The sequence below is a fragment of the Argiope bruennichi genome, chromosome X2, assembly GCF_947563725.1.
Source record: "Argiope bruennichi chromosome X2, qqArgBrue1.1, whole genome shotgun sequence".
In the NCBI taxonomy this organism is placed as follows: Eukaryota; Metazoa; Arthropoda; class Arachnida; order Araneae; family Araneidae; genus Argiope; species Argiope bruennichi.
This window is the reverse complement of record NC_079163.1, coordinates 30453703-30477540: the sequence shown is the minus strand read 5'-3', so window position 1 is coordinate 30477540 and position 23838 is coordinate 30453703. Positions and strand designations below refer to the sequence as shown.

The following is a 23838-nucleotide window of genomic DNA, read 5'->3' as shown; positions in this document are numbered from 1 at the left end:
CTGAAATATCTCAAATAATAAAACTTTACTCTGAATTCTTCAGGTTTCTGATCTAGTGGATTTTTAACAATGCGATATAAACATGAAATTAAAAATCTACAACAAGGAAAAGCAAGTACATCATCAATAGCATGACTTCATAACATTTGTATAGAGAAAAACTTTTTTAATAATTTTTTTATCTTAAAAATTTAAATAAATATTAGTTCCTAGAAACTTATAAGAAAAATAATATTCCTCTTTTCTTTTACAATTCTTCTATGTAAATATTTATATTTTTGTCCAAATATATTGACGGTTAAAATTCAAAATGACACTTACAAGAATAACCGAATACAGATGGAACTATAACGAATTATAATGAAAGTTTACAAATGGAAATTTGTAGTTAGATACTAAAATTATTGGAGTATTGTCACACACTCAAAAAAATTTTTAAAATATGAAAGTCATTTGTACAGTTTAAAAAAACTCGTCTCTTAAATATGTATGAGATTTTCTCTAAAATATAATCTTAAAATAATCATTTGTAACATCTACAATTTTTCTACAATTGGAATTGGAATTGGAATTCTCGGGAAATCTACATTTTTTCTAATACAATCAATGATATAAATGCTTGAATGAGATATTCACTTTAAGGAAATGCTGAATTAATAAAAAAACCACGATGATGGTACAACAATTTCATTCTATAAATTACTTTTTATAGAACTTTTTTTTAATCCTCATCCTCATTTTTTTAATCCTCATTTTTTTTAACATCCTTAATCCTCATCCGATACTTTTAAGAACTTCAAGACCATCGGAAATCCCTGAAAATAAAGGAAAAAAAAGTTAGAAGACATTTAAGCATTAAAATAGAGTTAGGAAATTAGAAACCACAGAACAAATAAGGAAGAAAACTAACAGATTCAATTAATATAATTTTGAATGATAGTTTAACACTACTTAAGATTACATCTTTGTCTATTCATTTTTGATGTTATTTAACTTGATTTTTTGTCAAGGTCATAGAGATAGAATTTTGTAATTCATTTCTCATTCTTTATCATTTGTGCTAGAATTCTTAAATTCTATACAATGGCGAATCTCTGATGTCAATACAATTACAGGGTGCGGCAGAAAAACCCGGGCAAACAATTTTAAATAGAACTTAATTAAAAGTAAAAATATTATAACAAATAATAATAAGAGTAGACTTTTACTGATTAATAAAATTAATTTGTTTCAAAGTGGCCGCCTTTTGCAATGACGCAGAGGCGTAAATGCTTATTGAAATTTTCGGCTATGGGCCGCAAGTCTTCTACCTTTAATCTATCCCATTCCTATCGAAGCTATTGCTTTAGAGGGTCCAAACTTTTGCATGTTTTAGTGCAAGCCCCAGACTCTAAAATCGACCATACACTATAATTATGGGATTGAGATTCGGCGAGTATAGTGCCCGCTCTCCAGATGATATCACGTCTGGAAAATGCGCCTTTCACCACTCTTCTGTCTATTTGGACTTGTGAGCTGGTGTGGAGTCTTATTGAAACTCCCACTTTACATTGCCGAAGTGCGTTTTGGTTCACGGAAATTCAATTTCTAGAATGTCCCTCTGGTACACTTTTTGAATTTGTTTTAACGCCTTCATCCACAAACACCAGAGATGTTTTGCTGCTTGCGCAAATTCTGCCCCAGACCATAACTGATTTCCGATTTTTTGAGATGTTCAATAATTGTTGAAGTGTTTGGAGTGTCTACAGATTAGACCCTAGAGTTCTAGGAGTATGAGCTTTTAGAGTTTCTCATTAGTGAAAAGGAATCTCTCTCAGCGCTGACTTGCGGCCGCGCGTTTCAAAAGTTTTCGGCGTCTTTGGAGCCGCACGTTTTTGTTTTCTTCAGTGAGAAGCTGAACTTTTTGGAACTTGTAAGGCTTTAGCCGAAGCTCTGTTTTTGCCATTCGTTGCACTGTTCGGTCCCTTATTCCCAGTTCACAAGCGATCTTTCTCATGGAAACCCTCGAATTTCATTGAAATCGCTTTTTGACAACCTTACGGCTACTGAAAGTGTTCACCATACGTTTTCGTTCACTTCCTGGACTTTGACCATCATTGCCATGCTCTTTGAAACGATAAATTACATCAGACACTGTTTGCCGGGACACATTAAGCAAAGTAACGACATCATACAGTTCGTTTTCCTACTCTTAAATGGCATATCTTTTACTTGACATTGTAAAAAAGCCAAAAATCAGTACGTAAACTAAAAGATAAATTATAAAATATGTTATAATTGAAGTGGTAGACAAAAAGAAACGAACAAAAATTAAAAAGAAATTAATTAACTTCAGTTCTATGATGTAATAACTTTGTCCGAGTTTTTCTGCCGCACCCTGTATTTGGAATATTAACTATCAATTAGATCTTTAATGAAATAACTTTAAGTTTCAATTTTAATTAGAAGAAATTGGTTTCTTCCATTATTCCAAAAGCAACTCTAAGCTGCTTTTATAAAGTAGAAATATTTTCAGACAAAAGTTTTCTTCACCAATATTGCTTCATATTGACAGATGGTATATGCCCGTAAAATGAAGAGTAATTTATGACTTTATTTCTAACCCAGAAATAAAAATAAGAATACCATCCATTGGTAATTCAAATTAAATCAGGACATCGGAGATTTCTCGCATATTTCCAAAGATTTGGAAGAACGCAGGAAAATAAATGCATCTGTGGAGGAATAGGTACTGTTTACCATTATTTAAATGAATGCATAGAAATCTCGGAACTAAGAAAGAATCTGAAAATTGAAAATGATGTGATTGAAAATGAAGTACAGTACTGATGGTACCAGGTAATCTTGAAACTCTGAAGGACATGATATTAAAAATTGTCAGTTTTATACCAACTGTTTGAAAGTGTTTGGTTTTCTGTAGTTGTGAAACGTCTCCTCTAAATACTGAGTATTTAGAGAAGATTTTCTTTAAGTGATGGGCTGTACCTTGTTTAATATAGGTGAAAGGGAAGATGAAGAGGAAGGTCAATAATTAACCACTTTGTGGCTAGGGGCCAACTGCCTCAAAGAGGATGTGAGTTTAATGAATCGGTCAGTGTCATGGACAGACAATGCTAAAGACATCAGTCGCTCACAGCAAAACCTGTAGATACGTTCAGTGTTGGCGGGGTGGTCGGCTACACATAGGAAAAAGAAGTGCTTCATATTGAAGTTTCTTGATTTAGATTGTAAAAAACCAGCAGATATATAAGCAGGAGTAGATTTTCGATTAGGCAGCTATTTAGAACCGCAAGGCTGAGAGGGGTTGCAACAGGTAGGTCAATTAAAGAACATTATTTTTCTAATTGAAAAATTAAAAATACAATACAAATTTTATGATTAGGAAATATTAAGATAATAATAATAATACTTTAACAAATATAATTTGTCATCAAATTTTCGTATATTTCAGTATTTTCACTATATAATTAGAATATTTATAAACATAGAAAAACTATTTCAAAAGTATTGTGCAAACGTGGATACCGGGATGTCTGGAGTAATAATAAATAAATAAAAATAAATACTCTTTCACAAAGTTTGTAAAAAAAAAGTTAACAGAAAATAAAGCATTAAAATGCTAAAAATGCGTTGAAATGTGAAATCAAATTAAACAGTTCTTTTAAAAAAAAGAGTTTCAAAACGTGCACTGCTTAGGGCCGCAATATATCCAAATCTGCCACTGTTTATAAGCCATTTAAGATTCATTTTGCGGAAAAATCATAAAGCTGTGACTTTTACTTCTTGAAGTCCTTGCATTCAGTGGATAATTTTACGATGGAAAGAGCAAATGCAAAACACAAAGAATATGTATTATGCATAGACATTAAGAAATAATTGGTGAACTGAACAATGAAAAATAGATTGAAATAATAAACAATAGTGAATTATTAAATATATCAAAGACCTAATTAGAAAATAAAGATTATATAATATTAAAAAAAACAATCATACGTTTTAGCGGTTATTACGAAGGTGAAAATATTTTTCATCAAAACTTTCCAGGTCAAAATAAACACCAAATAAAAAGCGTAAAGTGCTTAAATAATTACGAATCAACAAAATTAAGCCACAGTAAATATCAGAAGAAAGAAAATCCCATAACATTAATTAATTAAAATGTTTTGAAAAATTTTAAGGATTTTAGTTTTAAATGATTTTTTTTTTTTTTTTTTAGTTTTAGATATATAAACGCTCCGTTTTAAAGCAACACTAGTGCTATTTTGAGATGGACATCGTAATTTTGGACCGCGGTCAGATGACAAGCACGACACCAAGCTGACACCCCCTCTCCAAACGTCCACACCACACCAGAGGGAGGAGGTTTGGCCCCGACGGATACCATGGAAGTGAATTTAGTAAAAGAGAAATTTTACTCTGGAAAAATATTATATTGATACACATCCTATGATGTATTAAAATATTATACATCATAGAATGTGTATCAATATAATACATCCTATGATTTGTTATATTTAATAGGGGAATATATAGGAGTTTTTTGAAATTTTAAATTAAGTAAATAGATGCATTGGATTCAAAATTATGAACCGAGTTATAATCAGACTTAAAAGAATATTTTAACCAATAAATTGATCGAATCATCTCTTTCAAATCTCGATATTTATTTAGGGCTGCGATTCGTTGGTTTGGACACACTATAAATTAGTGGCTTCGAGATTTAAAATGCAGTTTAGTTTAGTTTAGTCATATTAAGGTCCCATTTTGGAGCAACACGAGATCTATTTTGGAAACGACGTCGCAATTTTGAGCAAAAGTCAGATGACGAGGACGACACCTGAGCTGGCACTCCCTCTCCAAACTTCCGCACCACTCTTGTGGGAGGATGTTTGGCCCAGACGGATTTAGCGTGCACCAAACCCGCTTACACGACGGTTCTCGGTGGAATCGGGTCTCGAACCTTAAGCTCTCCGATTCCGAAATCGAGACCTTATCACCAGAGCACCGCGTGTTATGAATAAGAGAAATGTGTTATGAATAAGAGTAAACGTTAATTCACCAAGAGCCTTTCTACTGGTGGATTACCTTTTCTGACTTTTCATTAACCACCAGATTTTTGATATAAAAAATGTAGAATCTGTTTTTTTATACTTATTTTCCTGTTTCGCTTTTAAATTATTAAAAATTATCGTTAAATATATTTAATAAATAAGAGAAGTATTTTATTAAAATTCATTCACATCTTAGTTACTAACCCTGTCCTAAGTAAATCAAGTTGCTTCAGTGGCTCTATTTACAACAAAATTTTGTTTACACATATAACTAATGTATTTCCAGGATGCATCTCATAATCGGTGCTATTTTTAATGACCATAGGAAGCTATAAAACTCAAAAGAAAGTCGACGATCTTTTGATCAAACCTTCATTATCTCATGAATTTATCAACTTTCATTACCTCATGACGTTCAACAGTAAAATATATAGTTTAATTAATATTTTACAAACCATTTACCACTGCATGGCTGAAGCCCACACATTTGATCTTTCTTAAATCTAGCTTCTTATTTTTATCTAATACAAAATTAAAGAATTTATGTAATGTTGAAAAATTGTTAATACTGATAAAATTTCAAACTAATTTAATTAAAAAAAAGTGAAAATATCATCAACATTTTCTGTAAGTTAAAAAAGAATAAACAATATGGAAATTCTTTTTGGTAGATACTTGTACACAAATAATTGTATCGTTTGAAAAAAAAAATAGTTTAAAAGTAATGAAAAAACTGAAATATCCAACAAATACATCGTTGAAAGTCTTAAGGAGTGATGAAAAGTTTAGTATGGGAAAGTAAATAGTATTTCGCTAATTAGTCAAAGTTTGAATTAACTCACCTGCTAAGAGTGCATAGGAAAATTTATAATTTTTATTTAATATAAAATAGCCGTATCGTGAAAGTTTATTGTACACCTCTTAATTATAAAACTGATTATTCATTATATAGAAAATTTACTGTGAGAAATAGAGTTCTGCACCCTCTTTTAATAAACATAACGACATCTAAGCGATATATGACTTTTGTGCGCCAATCATTAAAATGGAATAAAAAAACGGTATATAGGTAACCGAAGACAATCTATAATTGAAGCAATAAAATTATCGTCAAAGGCAGTTAATTATCTTAAGCAAAATTATCGTCAAAGGTAGTTAATTATCTTAAGCAAAATTATCGTCAAGATTCCAAGTAGTACAAGCTACATGATCTGCACAATATTGCATGATAGAGGAAATAATGTATGATACAGTACAAGAGTGTAGATTCTTAAGTAATTGAGGATACTGTTAAAAAATAGTATTTCATCGCCTTGGAGAAATCTGCAAATAAAAATTCATGAGCAAACGGTGGAAACTAGAGCTAAATTCATGAGACAATAAGCTCATTCCACAGTTCCTAAACTTGGGAGCATTCAGATTACATAAATTTGACATACAGATAAAGATCATTGGCTAAATGCGCTAAGCAACTGAGGAATAATTAATAAACCTCGAATTAAAGGTCATTATGTTTAACGAAATATAGTAACTTACATTATTTCGCCAAAAGGATTGGAAGACGCCTCCCAAACTATTTCCGTTCTGCAGCACTTGATAATTGCACACAATCTCAAACTAATAAAACAATAAGAAAAAAAAATGTTGATTTATAGATTTCAGTACAAGAAAAGTTAAAAATCAAAGTTTGACTCAAATGAATCATAAGACAGAAAATGACAACAAACTCAGCTATAAAATGTAATTAATGAAAATGAAAATGAAAAATGGGTTACATACAAAAATTCTAGAATAAGAAATTTATAAAAAACTATTTAAATTAGGTAAATGTAAAAAATTCTTTTGAAGACAGTTGAAGTCGAAAAAAATGTATAATTATTATTTCAGATTGCAATTCAAAATTTTCATAATTAGATAATACTTAAGAGAAGAATATCAACGTAAATGAAAGTTATTGTGAAAAAATATAAACATTTACTTCATTGTATCTCTGGACATTCTGCAATATCCGTTTTGCCAGAAGTTTCTTTAAATGAACCACGCACGCATATCTGGAGGTCAGTACGAATTGTTTAGCCAGAGGCGGTACATTCAAAGCAATTAATTTTAACAGGATTTTTGGGTCAGGTCTGTCGATCGCCAAGTTTTCCACCGGTGATGCAGGCCTCGAGCGGACAACACCTTTGTGGGAGAAAAATGATAAATTTATTAGTGTTTAATTGATACATGCGATATAAACAAACAAAAACTGGTGATTCCCTGAATGCCAACAGATGGCACATTGAAAGGATTTAAAGCTGAATTCTCTCTCTCTCTTTTTTTCCTCAGGACTTTGGTATTCTATGTGTTTTCGATGTAAGCAGTCGCACTCTACATATACGCTTGAAAATTTGTGCATTTTAAATTACTAAGCAATAAGTTTTTCATACATCCATCGCAGCCCATTAATACAACGAATCGCAGCCCTAAATAAACATCGTGATTTGAAATAGGTGAATCCATCATTTATTGGTTATAATATTCATTTTCGTATTTAACTTTGATCAAATCTCTAATTCATATTTCTGAACCTAATTCGTCTATATACGTTATTTAAGTTACCGTGTTGGTTCGTTGTTAGCCTCAAAACCCCTATGGATAACTTCTGATAAAATCTTAAAAAAACAATTCAAAATTTCAATAAGTCGGGAGAATTGACGGGGGAGCTAAAAATTGCGTTGAAACAGTAGACAGTTCAGAAGCATAATTTCACTGTGTTAAAAACGAAAATGATTATTTATGAATAAAAATTAGAAAGTTCGTTTTCAAATTTAAATATTGATTATAATGAAAAGGAACTTGAAAAATATTCGGAAATTCAGGATGAGTAATTTTATTGTACTGTGCTACTGGAAAACACTTAAACTGAGACCGAAAGTCAAGCTGATAGCTAAAATTTTAAAAATCAGGCATTTAAAAAATTGCCTAAACTTAATTGCCCCATTTTTATGGAAAAATGGAAAACGGGAAAACATTCAAAGTATTATTTCAAGAAATAGTAATTGATATTTCAGAGTCAACAAACATAGACAAATTACTATATTTGTTCGCATCTACTGAAGGTAATGCAGCAAAATGAATTTGTGGATTTGTAAGTGAGAAAAGAAATTCAAAAAAGTGCTGGGAATTATTATGCAAAAGATTTGAAAACAGAAGTCAGTTAGCTAATTGTCAAATTCATATCTTATTTTATCCAAAAATATAAAACGCAAATTCGTCAAAACAATTATTCGAGATTCTAGATAATTTTAATGAATATATTAGAAATTTAAGTGCTTCATGCTTGGAAATAATTGAATTAATTGTATTATTCTTATTATTATAATATATCATTGAGTGGCAAAATTGCATAATTCACCGCGGGGATTTCACTTAGAACACTAAAACGTTTCCAAAGCTAAATTCTTTTAAATTTTGGTTTAGTTTATTTATATTAAAGCCCCCCATAAAGCAACACTAGGGCTATTTTGGGACGGATCTCGTAATTTTGAACCTCGTCAGTTGAAGAGGACTACACCTGAGTTGGCACCTCTCTCCAAACTTCCACACCACACTAGCGGGAAGACGTTTGGCAACGACGGATTTAACGTGCACCAGACCCACTTACACGATGGTTCTTTGGTGGAATTGGGTGTCGAACCTGAAGCCCTCCAGGTTGCGAAGTGGAGACCCTACCACCAGGCCACCGCGGCTTATAAATTCTTTTTAAGTCTTCATCGAGAGGAAACGATATCTTTAAGTAGCCGTAAATCGGTTTAGTAGAAGGAATACAGACAAAAAAATATCTATAGGTAAATATAACTGACGATAAAAGCGATTCTTTTTTTTTTATGCCAGGAAAATTCAAAACATCCGCTTTATAAGAGTTCTCTTTTCAATCGAAAAGCGATGGAAAGCCACAGAAGGAATTTGTCTTCTAAAAGATTACTGGACGGATAACTGAAATATATCTATCGGGTGCATGGTTTGCGAAGAACGACATCATACGTTTCTTATATATAAAGTAAATTTTCTAATTGAAAAATATGTGTCTGGTGTAAGGTTCTGCAATGAGTGACATCATACGTTTATTATATATCAATTAAATCTTCTGATTGCAAAATATATATCGGGTGAAAGGTTTACAAAGAACGGTATTATTTATGAAGTAAATCTTCCAACTGAGTAAAGGGAAAGTCGGGTAAGGGAAGTAAAGGGAAAGTAAAGTTGGGGAGGGTAAGTAAAGGGAAAGTCGTAGTTGTTTCTAATGGAATTCAGCTGCAAACGAATTTTCAAAATAGCTCTGTTCTTTTCTTAACTGCCATGTTAAAGGTTAAAGCTGACTCTGGGAAATTTATTGATATGAGAGCCTTAATTGGTAATGCTTCACAGTAATTATTAATATAAAAAAATCGGAGCAATTAAATTTACCGTTAAAGAATTAAAATCATAAATTAACCAATATTAACAGGAATCGGGCGGAACATTCATTACATACTTGGTAACTAAAATTTACGCCTCGGTTCGCGTCTCTTTAATCTTAAAGCCCTTGTTCAATATAAAGTCACTTTGCTTCTTCCCAATTTCGACACTCAAAAAAAAAAATGAACTTATTTAGATAAACTTATATTCGCAGATCCATATTTTTATATACCACAACAAATTGATATTTTGTTAGGTGCAGGTATTTATGCACTCCTCTTGGACAGTCTTTTATTATTGGGAATGGAAAAATATACACCTCACAAGTTCCTGAGTTTATTATCAACTTTGTGTGATCAGCTAAATAAACTCTGGACAATCGAAAGAAGTCATTCCGAACACCACAAAAAATCCTTGTGAGGAATTCTATCAACAATCGGTTTGTCGAAATGATGAAGGCAGATTCATTCCGTTCGTCCGTCCGTACGTCTGTCTGTCTGTGATAATGATAACTCAAAAAAGCTCTTTGAGCTAAATGTTGAAATTTTGTATACGATCTTTGCACCAAATCTGAAAATTTCTAACAAATTTTGAGCAAAATCCGTTCAGAGAAAGCCCGTCCGTCCGGTTGTTCGAATATAAGTCAAAACAATAACTACAAAATGAAGATATCTAGATAGATAAGATTCGGTACACAGATTTAACATCTGTAGCATAGAGACCTATCAAATTTTGAGCCAATCCAGTAGGGGGGGGGGCTTGAACGTCTGTCGGTTTGTACTTTTAGAAACATGTAAAAACGATAATTCAAAGTTGCAATGATTTAAATATATTAAATTTGGTATGGAATTTCGAGACTAAAAGTGCAATTTTGCTTCAAATCTTTGTTTCGATTGGTTGAGAAAAGCGTTTCTAATGCAAAAATTAGATTTTAGGATACTATGAACGGCATGCTATTAATCACCAAGATTCAGTAAAAAATTCAATCAAGAATCGATTCGTCAAAATGATGAAGGCAGACTCATTGCCAGCCTTCCTTTCAAACTGGACAAAACTGTCAGTGAAAGCAAGGTAAGAACTAGGTACCTATTTTATGTATTAGAAAACAAATTTAATCGAAATCCACAACTGAAAGAAAACTCCTGTAAATTCATGAATGAAAAAATTTCGGCCATATGAAGGCAATTTTGGTTGTCGGAGAGAGAATCACTTATTTGATACAAATACATCATCCACTATACAGTATGATACAAAATGAAAACTCCAGTACCCTGAAATACTGTGTTTATTTAACGCGTCGTCTAAAACTGGTAAGTAATTAAATGATGTTTTTATAATAGGATCTAGTTTAGTTTAGTTATATTAACGTCCCGTTCTAGAGCAACACTTGGGCTACTTTGGGACCAACCTTGTAATTTAGAGCCACGGTTAGATGATAAAGACGATATCTGAGCTGGCATCCCTCTCCAAACTTTCACACCATACCAACGACAGGACGACGGATTTAACGTGCACCAGACTCGCTGACACGACGGTTCATTGGTGGAATCAGGTCTCAAACCTGAAACCATCTAGTTCTTAAGCCGAGACTTTACCACCGGGCCACTGCGGCCTATCATAGGATCTAAGGTTCCAGCTAAGATTTTCTCATTTAATCAAATGCAATCAAATCTGCTTTTGTGTGGTAAATAGGGATTGTATAGGAGATCCAATAAAAATACTAAATTCACACCAAAATTATTATTTTGTAACTGTTGTGTCCCAATTCTAGGTAAGCCGTTCTATGATACGACAAGTTTAATAGAGAGTATGCTGCAATATTTTTGGGAGACGGCTCTCCTTGCTTACGTATATGATTTGCTAGTAGAATCGGACACTAAAGAAGAAGCTAAAGAAATCTTTGTCGAAATGAAAAAAATAGTGAATTCCGGGGGATTTAACTTCGAAAATGGTTTAATAATCATAAATTTATTTTGCAAAAGTTAGATCATTCCTTTGTAGCCTCAGAATCTCTACATTCACTGGACGATGAAGAATCAAAACAGAGTGTATTAGGAATGTTTTAGAATCTTCTAAGGGATTTGATTCAGTTTAGAGTTGATGGAGAAATCGCTAATGTAAAGAGATAATACTGTCCATTATTGCTAAAACATTTGATCCTCTGGGTCCATTTTCACCATCCGTAATTATATTAAAAATTGTTTTGCAGCAATTATGGAAATCCAAATCCTCTTGGGATGATTCTGTTTCTCCTACCATTCTAGAAACCTAGACTAAATTCAAGCAAGAAAGATATAACCTAAACTTGATTTCAGTTTTCGGTTCCTGGGAGTTGACAATAATTGTAGCATCCAATTAGATAATTCTGCGACGCATATACAAAAGCGTTCACTGCCGTTGTATATTTACGATCTTCACAGTATAAAATATCATTCGTAAGCTCCAAAACTCTTTTTTCTTCTATAAAACGGCTTTCTATCCCAAGGATGGATTTGTAAGAAGCTTTTCTACTGTCTGAGCTAGTGAATGGCAATTAAAAGTCCTCATCATGTCCAATAAAATATCGGTATTTGTAGACAGATATAACTATCGTATTAAATTGGATAAACAAATCCGAAGATAAAGGTAATATCTTCATGTTAAATTTGAGTTAAAAGTATCTTAAATTTAACGTCGATGTCTCATTGGTAGGTATCACATTCATTTTAAAACTCAATCAAGCCGAATGTGCCACTGAAGGACTTTTTCCAGAGCATCTCAAAGATGCGTTTTATTGGTAGAATTGCCCCGATTGGATCAAACAAGACTGTCATCCTCTTGTATCACCCTTAGAAGTTTTTACCAACTTTGACGAGCCAGGCTCTGTGCCGCAACCTATCTCTTTAATAGAAGAAATCAATCCTTTGAATGACATACTACTCAAACTTCCTTCTTATACTAAGCAGAGAAGAATGTTTACATGTTTCTTATTCATTCAAAACTGTAAATCTACTCTTAAATCAAAAGGTTCCTTTCAAACAGAAGGAGTAGAATCTTCGCTTATACTTAAATTTATTCAACAAACCGAATTCTGTCAAGAAATTAAATGTTGAAAATAAAAAAAAATCAATTTTCAAATTTCGTAAACTACTTTTATTAAATGTATTTATAAATAAAGATGTCAACGTCCTGGCATAGGGGTAGCGCGTCTTCCCCTTGATGTGGGCGTCCTGGGTTCGAGTCCCGGTTCGGGCATGGTTGTTCTTCCTCTGTTCTATCTGTGAGATGTGTGAATGTGCCCACCCCTCCTGTAAAAAGGGGCTGTGCAAGCGAATGTGATGCGTGGGTAGCTAAAACGTACTCTTGGCCCAACTAAAAACAAGAGGGCGCCCTCGGCTTAAAATTGTTGACTTCGTCAGCGAGCTTGTTCATGGCAAGTGCCATTAGAAACAACAACAACATAGATAAAGAGCTCTTTTCACAGTTGGAAGTCGATTATCAAAACATCCGACTATCTCCTATGATCAAAAATTTCCTAAATCATCTTCTTACACTTTTTATAATTCGAAATTTTCATCGAATCATCATCATGTTAGTCCAGAATTAATTTTATCCCTCATTCGTCAGAAGTTCTGGTTTACATATATTAACATCCCGTTTTAAAGCAACGCTAATGCTATTTTGGGATGAACCTCGTAATTTTGAACCACGGTCAGATGACGAGGGTATCTGAGTTGGCATCCCTTCTTCAATTTTCACACCACACCAGTGGGAGGAAGTTTGGCCCCGACGGATTTAACGTGCACCAGACCCGCTTATATAAAGGCCCTTCAGCGGAATCGGGTGTCGAACTTGAAATCCTCGGGTTCCGAAACCGAGATCTTACCTCCAGGCCACTGCGGCCCGTCAGAAGCTCTGATTTCAGTTGATCGTTCCGTTGTTCGTCATGAAATCAAACGTTGTATCGTTTGTTGTCGATTGAATGCTAAACATTTGAACCTAAGATGGGAGACTTACCAAATATTTGAATAACAAAATCTCGTCGTTTTGAAAGGGTTAAAATAGATTTTGCTAGGCAACTAATCACAAAGTATCAGTATCTTAGAAAGGCTACCCAATTCAAGTCTAACCTTTGTTTGTTCATATGCATTGCCAAACAGTTGCTTATTTCGAACTCGTGTCTAATATGTCAGTGGAAGCATTCCCCATCGTATTTCGTCGGTCATCCACCTGAGAGTTTGTCAGACTATTGATAGAACTTCGTAAATTCAGATAATTATCGAAAGCAGTTATTCAGGTTAGTCCAATAATGGTATATACAAACTTTCTTACAGTGAGAAACATCAGTTGGAAATTCATCCCGCTGTTTACTCCCCAATTTCAACCAGGTTTCAGAGTCATCCCTCAAACTCGCCAAAAGACATCTTTTTAAGACATGTAAAGGGCATTTGTTTAATTTTGATTAACTGTCTTTACAGTCTTATACTCGATAGAGGCCTTTATCTATTCAAGACAACTGGTATCACTTTCCAATGATCAAGCTGATCTCAGGTCCCTCACCACCGGACATTTCCTTGTTGGGGAACTCCCTTGAGATTTCTGAAGTAAGCGGTTCTTTAATCAAAATCTTAGTCTTTCTTGAAGATGAAAAAGTCTCTTTAATTAAAACAACAATTTCGGAACAGATAGACAAGAGACGTCCTTTATGATTTGCAAGCTTACATTAGAAAAAAAAAGACTTCTTATTTTTTCTAGTGTCGGAGATCTCGTCATTATTCAAGCCTACAATTTGCCTGGACATTGGCTCGTATCCTGCAGATAATCTCCAATTTGCTTGAACACCATCTCCATAATCCATAATATCCGATTATGGATTATGGAGATGGTGATTTGCTTGAGCAAATTATGGATTATGGAGATGGTGATTTGCTAGAACAGATTATGGATTAGGGAGATGGTGATTTGCCTGAACAGATTATGGATTATGGAGATGGTGATTTGCCTGAACAGATAATGGATTAGGGAGATGGTAATTTGCTTGAGCAAATTATGGATTATGGAGATGGTGATTTGCTTAACAGATGGTGCATTGAAAGGATTTATGATTTAAGATTTTTCTCTTTAAAAAATTTGATGCTCTGGGGTATTTTTGATGTAAACAATTGTACTCTGTATAGGCACTTGATAATGTGTGATATCATAGCCGTATGCCTAAAACCTATTCTCTGTATTTTAAATCTCGAACCCACTAATTTATCGTGTGTCCATGCCAACGAATCGCAGATAATAACTCTGTTCATGATTTTGAATCTAATGCATCTATTTACTTAATTTAAAATATAAAAAACTCCATATGATGTGTTATACAGAATATTTTTCCATAGTAAAATTTCTCTTTTTTAAAATTCACTTCCATGGTATCTCACTAACAATTTGTAAGCAAAAAGATATTAAAAAGAAAACTATCTCAGAAACTCTATGAAGATAAAGTAAGAATTATTATTTTAATTTGCATAACCGCCAAAATCTAAACATATTTAAAAAATAAATAAAATCTTAAATAACTTTTTACATATATGGATATTTTCCCTTGATTAAAAAAAAAAAAAAAAAAAAAAAAAAACTTCGTACAATTTCACGCAACTTACATTATTTACAATAATCGAAAAAATAATAATGTAAAATACTGCTTCAATTTTCGATTCTTATATGGAAATAATGGTACAAACCAAATTGCTAATGCAATTTTATAACATTTCATTTTAGTTTATTCTTTTTTCTTGTAATATGAATTGATAATCATACTACAAGGGGTGTTCAAATGAAAAGGTACGAAACGGCACTGTGGGTATAAATAAAGACTTTGAATAAAGTATACACCATAGACCTGAGCACAACGATCCCATTGATTAATGAGCTGAAAAATTCCTTATTCCCAGAATTCCTGTGGCAGTGACGAGACCAAGTACTTCACAGCGTCCTTCAGTTTGCCGTCCGAGCTGAAGCGCTTCACTTTCAGATGTTTTTTCAGGGGACAAAACACATGAAAATCACAGGGCGACATGTCCGGGCTGTAGGGCGGATGGTCGAGCTGCTCCCACTTGAACTTGCCCAATTCCGCGTGGGTGACCCTGGAGACATGTGGACGTGCGTTATCATGGAGCAGAACTACACCCTCCGTGGGTAGTCCCTGTCTTTCGTTTTTGATGGACCTGCGTAGTCTTCGGAGTGTCTCACAGTACACATCGGAGTTAATGGTTCTTCTGTGCTCGAGGAATTCAACAAGTAGCGGACCTTGGACGGGGCTCTTTATAAAAGCCTCTGCTCTCTCCTGCGCATGCGTGCTCCGATCTACGCCGGAGATTCCAATCACATTCCTAGATGTCTCGCTACGTTCTCCCATAGCGGCATAGGCAAATATGTTAGCGGTTACCTGGTTACGACGTTTCGTACCCTTTCATTTGAACACTCTTTGTAAAATTGCCATTACGAACAAACATAAGAAAGATTTTGATACATAAGAAAGATTTTGATTTCAAATCTTACCCCTAAGAAATTCGTCACCATCTACTAGCGTCCAGCTATCAGGGTCCCAACATTCAGGTTCTCTCGTTTCATCATCATCTGAATCTAACAAAATATAAAAAAAAATGTGAAAAAGTTTAAATATTTCAGACTATTATATGTAATTTTAAAAAAAAACCCTTAAAAAATTAATGCTAAAAATATATTAAATTTGCTAACATGGAGTTTAGCCACGGACAAAAGGAAAAACAATCCCAATTTCAGTAATCAACATTCTTCACAAAATTAAGAAATAATTAATTCTTCCTTGAAAGTGAAAGATATGATTATAATAAGCATTTTTTAGTATAATTTATATAAAGGTTGCTCCTAGAGCTATATTTCAAGAAAATTGCAGATTTCTGTAAGAAAAAAGAATGTTGCGTCAGTTATTTCGTTAAAAAGATGAAACTTGGTAGTTAATATAAAATAGATTCCAAAGAAGACAGCTTATTGAAAATTTATTTCATGCACAGAATAATCAGTATTTTTCTACGTGATGCTATTCTATCAAATAAAGCTTCAATTTTGGACAGAGTCTAGGACTAAGCAAAAGTTAGAAATTCACTGTTCCTAACTTCTACTTAGATAACAAATAAATTATTACTAATATAAAAATTTTCTTAATGACAGAACATTAATAAATTTAACATTTTATTTTTCAGATACAGAACGATGTTTTTATGAGTTTGAAATTATTTTTTGAATAAAACTTATTATCGATTAAACAAGTGAGATAAGCTAAAGGACATTAAATAAAACTATGCAAGTGAATTCCTCAGAAATTTAGAGTGAACGACTACAAGTACAGTCAAATCTCGCTTAACGAACATATAGCCTAATGAGCTATTCGTTTAACGATCAAAACAAAATGTAAAAAAGTGACCCGCTTAACGAATGATGTTTAACAGAACGGATGGTGAAGAGACACCGTGACGTTCACAAGCAGGGTTAGCCTGTTTCAGTATGTTGAACGCTTGTTTGAAGAGAACCCTTGTATCTACACGGGAAATTATTTGGCCGGATAGCATTGTCGAACGCGATTCCGAGAGGACTGGTGAAATGCCCGTGGAGAAAAAAAAAAGTGTCTTTGGCCAAGGTTATAGGATTAGAGGCAGGTAGCAACAACATCGTTGTGTTGGTGGAAGAACATAGCCAAAAATACCAAAGAACTCATAGAGTTGTATTCTCTGTCACAGCAAAAGAGATTTGGTTAGGAGAAAAAGAAATAGTATACTCAACAGAGCAACAAATTTACAGAGAAATAAAGAAAAAATCTGAAAGCATAGAAAATGATTGTATCGCACATTGGGAAGCATCAACCTAACAAGAGAGTAATTATGTGCGCTACAAATTCAATGAATGATATTGCTATTTCTCATTTTCACCAAATTTTGAAATCTAGCCAAAGAAAAAAGACCTCAGTCAATTTTCTTCTTAAAAAACGCAGATGCATTAGAAATAACAAACTGCATCAATATAAATTTGTTTAAGTATATTTTCGGAATGGAACGCATTGCTCTATTTTACATCCCTATGAAAAATGTTCCCCTTAACGTGTGTTTCACATTAAGAGCAAGATCCAGGAACGAATTACGCTTGTTGAGCCCTTACCCTGTATAAACAGATATTTCATGTTGAACACTTTTATGTTAATTCCTTTGGCTCCATATTAGTACATAAAAGGAATTGAAAATAGTTTTCTATTTTCATTCATTCAATAGTTTTTACCAAATTAATACATTTTTGTCAAAATTACCATTCTTATTTTTGATTGTAGTAATATTGCCATTCTTATTTTTGATTGTAACAATATTACCATTCTTATTTTTGATTGTAGTGATATTGTCATTCTTATTTTTGATTGTCGCAATATTACCATTCTTATTTTTGATTGTTAATAATATTATATCACAAATGCTGTTCTCATTTGAACAGCATTTTAGTTTATTTTAGTCATTAGAATTTCAACATGCCTATTCCCTTACAAATTCAAGTTACTGAACTAAACGGGGTCACCTGAACTGCAGGAAAGGAGTCTCTAAATGTACTAGATATATTTTAACTAATGCTTTCTTATGTTTTAAAGCGTTTTCGTTCACATGGTCATTTCTTATGGAGTCAGAGGAGAGTTATTGGAGGAGAATGAATTTGTCCCCAAAATTGTAATGAATACGTAAAGGTGTAAAACAATTTCTTTCGAAATCAATCGAAATTAACATTTAAAATGGATAGTAAAAATACAATGCTTCCTTTTAGCTACACTTCTTTTGCATACTATCGTTAGTTAACTCATGGTGAGTTATTTATTTCATAATGCCCATTTGAATGCAGGAAACAGTTTTGAGAAGAATTTCCTATAAAATGAGAATAGCTAATAGGAAATAAGTAATTTAACTTAAGAGAAAAATTATAAGAGAAACGTTAAAAGAATGAAGTTTTTATAGGAGTATTACAATAGGTTAGTTACAAGCAGCTTAATGGAGGTATAAATACAAAAATTCGCTCTGAAAGTTACCTTCTTCCAGTGGAGGGGTGGGGAGCATATTATCGACGAAATCACTGAGAAGTTCATCGTAATGACTGAAATATAAATTGAAAAGATTATAATAAAAGACCAGCAACGCATCGATTAATCAAGTATACTTACCACACTGGAATTTAAATTAATTAGAGCTCAATATAAGACAAGTTTAAATGACATAATAATAAAAAAATATTTAAATTCAAGCTATGAAAATGTTGCGAAAAAGATGCATTGATCATAGGGTATCGATAAGAAGATACTCGCAAAATTTAATTATAATATTGAAATTAAAAGAAGTTCTATTTTGAACTAATAAACATATATAGAGTATAATAAAGAATTTTAACATTCTTCATAATGTAACATTGTTTAACTTTTTTAATAATTGTTTGTGGTGAAAAGCTTATAAGCCAGATAACAACTACGAAACACGAGCAATCGCTTTTGTCTTGTGGTTTTGTTACTCGGCTGCGAACCACAAGATCACAGATTCTATCCTGGCTCATGTTCATTCTTTAAATACATAATTACACAAAAGAGTTAGAAGCATCAAACAATTATTCTGGGTTACCAGACCATAGTGATCCTAGCGGAATGCTCAGATAAAAAGAACCATAGTTATAGGTTTTCCGCCGCATTAAAAAGAGCTACTCCAATTTTAATTTAACAGTGAAGTTCCATCTGAGCACTATTTAGAAGTTCTGTCGATGCCCAAATAGTGATAAAGTTCTAGACGATTTGAAAACTATTACGCTGTTATAAATTCTGAAAAATGCGAATGCTTATCAATATATTCGTATTGAATTTCATAATCCAATGTTTATAAATTTTCAAACAATCATAGTTTTTATTACCCATAAGCAACAATCTAGAAATCTACTCTAAATTCTACTTTTGATTTTCATTCTATCTGTCTACACATTATCATTGCTACTACACTGACCTAATAGTTTGAAACTACTCTAAAATAAAAGCATTCCCAAAAGTTAATAGAAATAAACTTACATTTGTTTTTCAAAACTATCAAAGACAGTTGGTTCGTTTTATTTTCTTTGAAATCCTCCAGTGGAAAAATGACGTATTTCCACTGGAAGTTAATTGCGGCGCTCTTGATTGGTCCATGACATCATGTGGCCAACAGAATATGCTTTTTAATGATATAATAAATGCTTTTTTAATTACATAATAAAAGAGACAATATCTAATTTTCTACTTCTATACTATATGCAGATTATGGAAAATAAAGTTTAATTAAGATTATTTTTAAAAAAATTGGTATAATTCGCCTTGAATGTAATCCAAATTTGTGGATAAATTTCCTAGAAATTTTTAACACACTTTCATTATTTATCTTACTGTCAATGCAAATAGAAACTGTGTCTAATTATTTTTAATATTATTTCTCGTTATAATTATTATTTCTTAATTACTTTTTAGAATTTGAAAGGATGTATTTGCAGTGGCGCCAAAAATGCATGCGTTTTGTTACAAAAGCATTTGAATTTATTCACAAGAGCTGCACATAGATATCAATAAAAAATAGTCCATATTTTTTTCGAAAAAAGCTAAATAATCGACCTAAGTTATAGGGTCAAATCGATTACTCTGATCTTTAAAATAAGCATTAAATTTGGTTTCACGAGCCATTAATGCTGTAAGGGTACTTCTCACCAAATGAATTTTCTTGACTGATTCAAGCTTCACAATTTTTATTTGCAAGTAGATTCTAAATTTTCTACTAGTTTTCGAATTTGTATAAATACTTTTAGTTTGAGTAAAACATATAGTGAAAAAAAAATATTCAAAAGAAGGAATTCGAAGTAATAAATAATGTTACTTTGAGCACCATCTTTATCTTTTCTTAAATCTTTATTAAAAAAAATCCTTAATTATATCGTATTGCTAATGATTTTTTAAAAACATCAATAGCAAATTCACACATAGGACTCTTACGTTATTTCTATAAATGTATACATGAAAAGATAATAACAAAGAAAATGGAAATGACTAAAAAATTAATTGAAAAGTAGATTATATAATATATAAAAATGAACTTTTGTTTGTTCGTATTTTATGCGCTGTATACGGTTCATCCGATTGCTATAAAACTTTGCCAACTTATTGCTTGCACTCGAGCGATGGTTTTAGGCACAGTACAATTATTGACCTTTATTTTGAACACAATAAAATTCATAAATAAATCACTTCATACGTTTCTATGATTCAACATTATTTTGAAACTGACAATTGACAAAAGATAAACAGTAACGGCAAACGGCACATATCATTCGGAGTTAACCGCATACATATCAAAAAGATAAAATTATTATTAACGATGTTAATCAATATGAGTGAAATTAAATCGAAAATACTTAGTGCAAGCGCTAACTTTTCTTCTCTTCTTCAATGAATAGTCAACTATGCAAGCGCTAACTTTTCTTCTCTTCTTCAATGAATAGTCAACTATGCAAGCGCTAACTTTTCTTCTCTTCTTCAATGAATAGTCAACTATGCAAGCGCTAACTTTTCTTCTCTTCTTCAATGAATAGTCAACTATGCAAGCGCTAACTTTTCTTCTCTTCTTCAATGAATAGTCAACTATGCAAGCGCTAACTTTTCTTCTCTTCTTCAATGAATAGTCAACTATGCAAGCGCTAACTTTTCTTCTCTTCTTCAATGAATAGTCAACTATGCAAGCGCTAACTTTTCTTCTCTTCTTCAATGAATAGTCAACTATGCAAGCGCTAACTTTTCTTCTCTTCTTCAATGAATAGTCAACTATGCAAGCGCTAACTTTTCTTCTCTTCTTCAATGAATAGTCAACTATGCAAGCGCTAACTTTTCTTCTCTTCTTCAATGAATAGTCAACTATGCAAGCGCTAACTTTTCTTCTCTTCTTCAATGAATAGTCAACTATGCAAGCGCTAACTTTTCTTCTCTTCTTCAATGAATAGTCAACTATGCAAGCGCTAACTTTTCTTCTCTTCTTCAATGAATAGTCAACTATGCAAGCGCTAACTTTTCTTCTCTTCTTCAATGAATAGTCAACTATGCAAGCGCTAACTTTTCTTCTCTTCTTCAATGAATAGTCAACTATGCAAGCGCTAACTTTTCTTCTCTTCTTCAATGAATAGTCAACTATGCAAGCGCTAACTTTTCTTCTCTTCTTCAATGAATAGTCAACTATGCAAGCGCTAACTTTTCTTCTCTTCTTCAATGAATAGTCAACTATGCAAGCGCTAACTTTTCTTCTCTTCTTCAATGAATAGTCAACTATGCAAGCGCTAACTTTTCTTCTCTTCTTCAATGAATAGTCAACTATGCAAGCGCTAACTTTTCTTCTCTTCTTCAATGAATAGTCAACTATGCAAGATATTGTCATTCAGCGTGCAAAATATTTTAGCTGTGACGAACCGCACATTTTATTCAGATTTTATCATGCCTATACAGAATAGAATTATTATTACCTATACCTATCAAGGTAAGTTATATATAATGGAAATTTTCCAGTGAAAACAGCAATTTTTCTATTTATTCAGTGAACCGATAAACAATACAGGGTGTTTATAAAGTCCCGGACCCATTTTGATGTTTAATAACTCGTAAAATAATAAAGATATAAACAAACTTATGGCATTTATTGATGGAATAACTCATATATTTTCCTTTTCAGGTTTGAATATTTTTACTTTTGTAAATATCGTCTGCACATGTGGTTAATTTCAGATAATTTCATTTTCCAGTCTAAATATCTGTACTTTTCTAAATATTGTCTGCTTATTAATTGCATTTTTCTCTCTTTTGTTTTTGGCAACTATTGCAATATTATGTTTACTTTTGATGTGTTTGTTCTATGTAGTACTTTTGTATGTGATGTTTTATTCGAGCGGATATTAAGGAGAATGCATACACCACAAGAGAAAGCACAGATTTTATGGTGGTTCATAGAAATGAAATCGATAGTGCAAGCACAGAGACATTTCAGAAGAATCTACCAAAATGATCCTCCATCCAAAAACAGCATCTTGCGGTGGAAAAAGAATTTTCTAGAAATTGGAAGTATCGAAGATAAGAAACGTTCCAGACGTCCTTGCACAAGTGATTTTGATGTTGAGCGTGTCAGAGAGACATTTTTACACAATCCTAGAATATCTGTGAGATCAGCGGGAACAGAATTGGATATGCCAATTTCGACGGTGTACAAGGTTATTAAGAAAAAATTAAGACTGCATGCATACAAAGTTCAAATTGTTCAAGTTTTGGAACCGAACGATAGGCCTAGGAGGATGGCCTTTGCAACAGATATGCTAAGGAGGATAGAAGATGCTGCTGATTTTCTGAAGAGCATAATGTTCTCCGATGAAGCATCATTTCATGTTTCTGGCATTGTTAATCGCCATAATGTGTGCAAATGGCTCTGTGGATGCCGACATGCTTGTCGCTACCTGGCGTGAAATTGACTATCGACTTGATATTCTCCGTGCGACGAAGTGGGCACACGTGGAAGTTCATTGACAAGGGTCATGAAACTTTTTGAGTCTATTTAACCATTTATGTTATTAATTTAAATCTATCTTTATTATTTTATGAGTTATTAAACATCAAAATGGGTCCGGGACTTTATAAACACCCTGTATATCGTGTTACTTGCCTCGTCAAAAAATATACCTCCGAAACGTTCGTTACTTGGCAGATACTGGTAGATATTCTCTGGATGTCGGTAATATTATTTTTTTTCTCAATTTTGTGATAATTTAAAAACCACCGTAAAGTTACAATCAACCTATTAAAATTGATTGCTATTTCATTCATGACAAAATATTCACATTGAAAATTTTTCAAAGAATTCTGATTGTTTTTTGCTAAGAAATAATTCAAGAGCATATAAAGTTTTTTTTTAAAAAATTGTACCTCATTTTGAATCATCATTACGCTAATAGCCCCAAAAGTAGAAAATTTTGTTGTATGAAAAATAGAAATAAAATTAAATATATTTTTATTGTTCAAAATAGATATTAATTTTAGAGTAAACATTAATATCTTGCTGATAGAGAGGAAGAAAAAAAATGAGCACATTTTTATATCTTTTTGTTTTTTATTCTTGCATTTTTTTATCAGCATATGCTATTGCTATCATCACCACTTACTGCTCATAAATAGACATGAAATGATACACCATTTTATTCTACAGTAATGCCAAAAAAGAAAAAAAAAATAGTGCATTTAATTCTCTGATAAATGTAAATCAGTTTTCTTCCATGATTAACCGACAACTTA

The 23838-nt window shown here is 32.5% G+C and overlaps 1 protein-coding gene across 2 annotated transcripts in view; it reads right to left on the bottom strand.

The window, feature by feature from the left end:
* Positions 1-484: 484 nt before the first annotated feature.
* The window catches only part of LOC129960800 (polycomb group RING finger protein 5-A-like), a 157682-nt gene continuing 134328 nt past the window's right edge, over positions 485-23838 (bottom strand). For both annotated transcript variants that reach the window (XM_056074452.1, XM_056074453.1), the window contains 5 exons: positions 18553-18617; positions 16017-16100; positions 7030-7232; positions 6588-6668; positions 485-815 (listed from right to left, as the gene is read on the bottom strand). In XM_056074452.1, coding sequence (XP_055930427.1) covers positions 768-815; positions 6588-6668; positions 7030-7232; positions 16017-16100; positions 18553-18617 — 481 coding nt within the window. In that variant the 3' untranslated portion in view covers positions 485-767. The remainder of the gene's footprint in view (positions 816-6587; positions 6669-7029; positions 7233-16016; positions 16101-18552; positions 18618-23838) is intronic.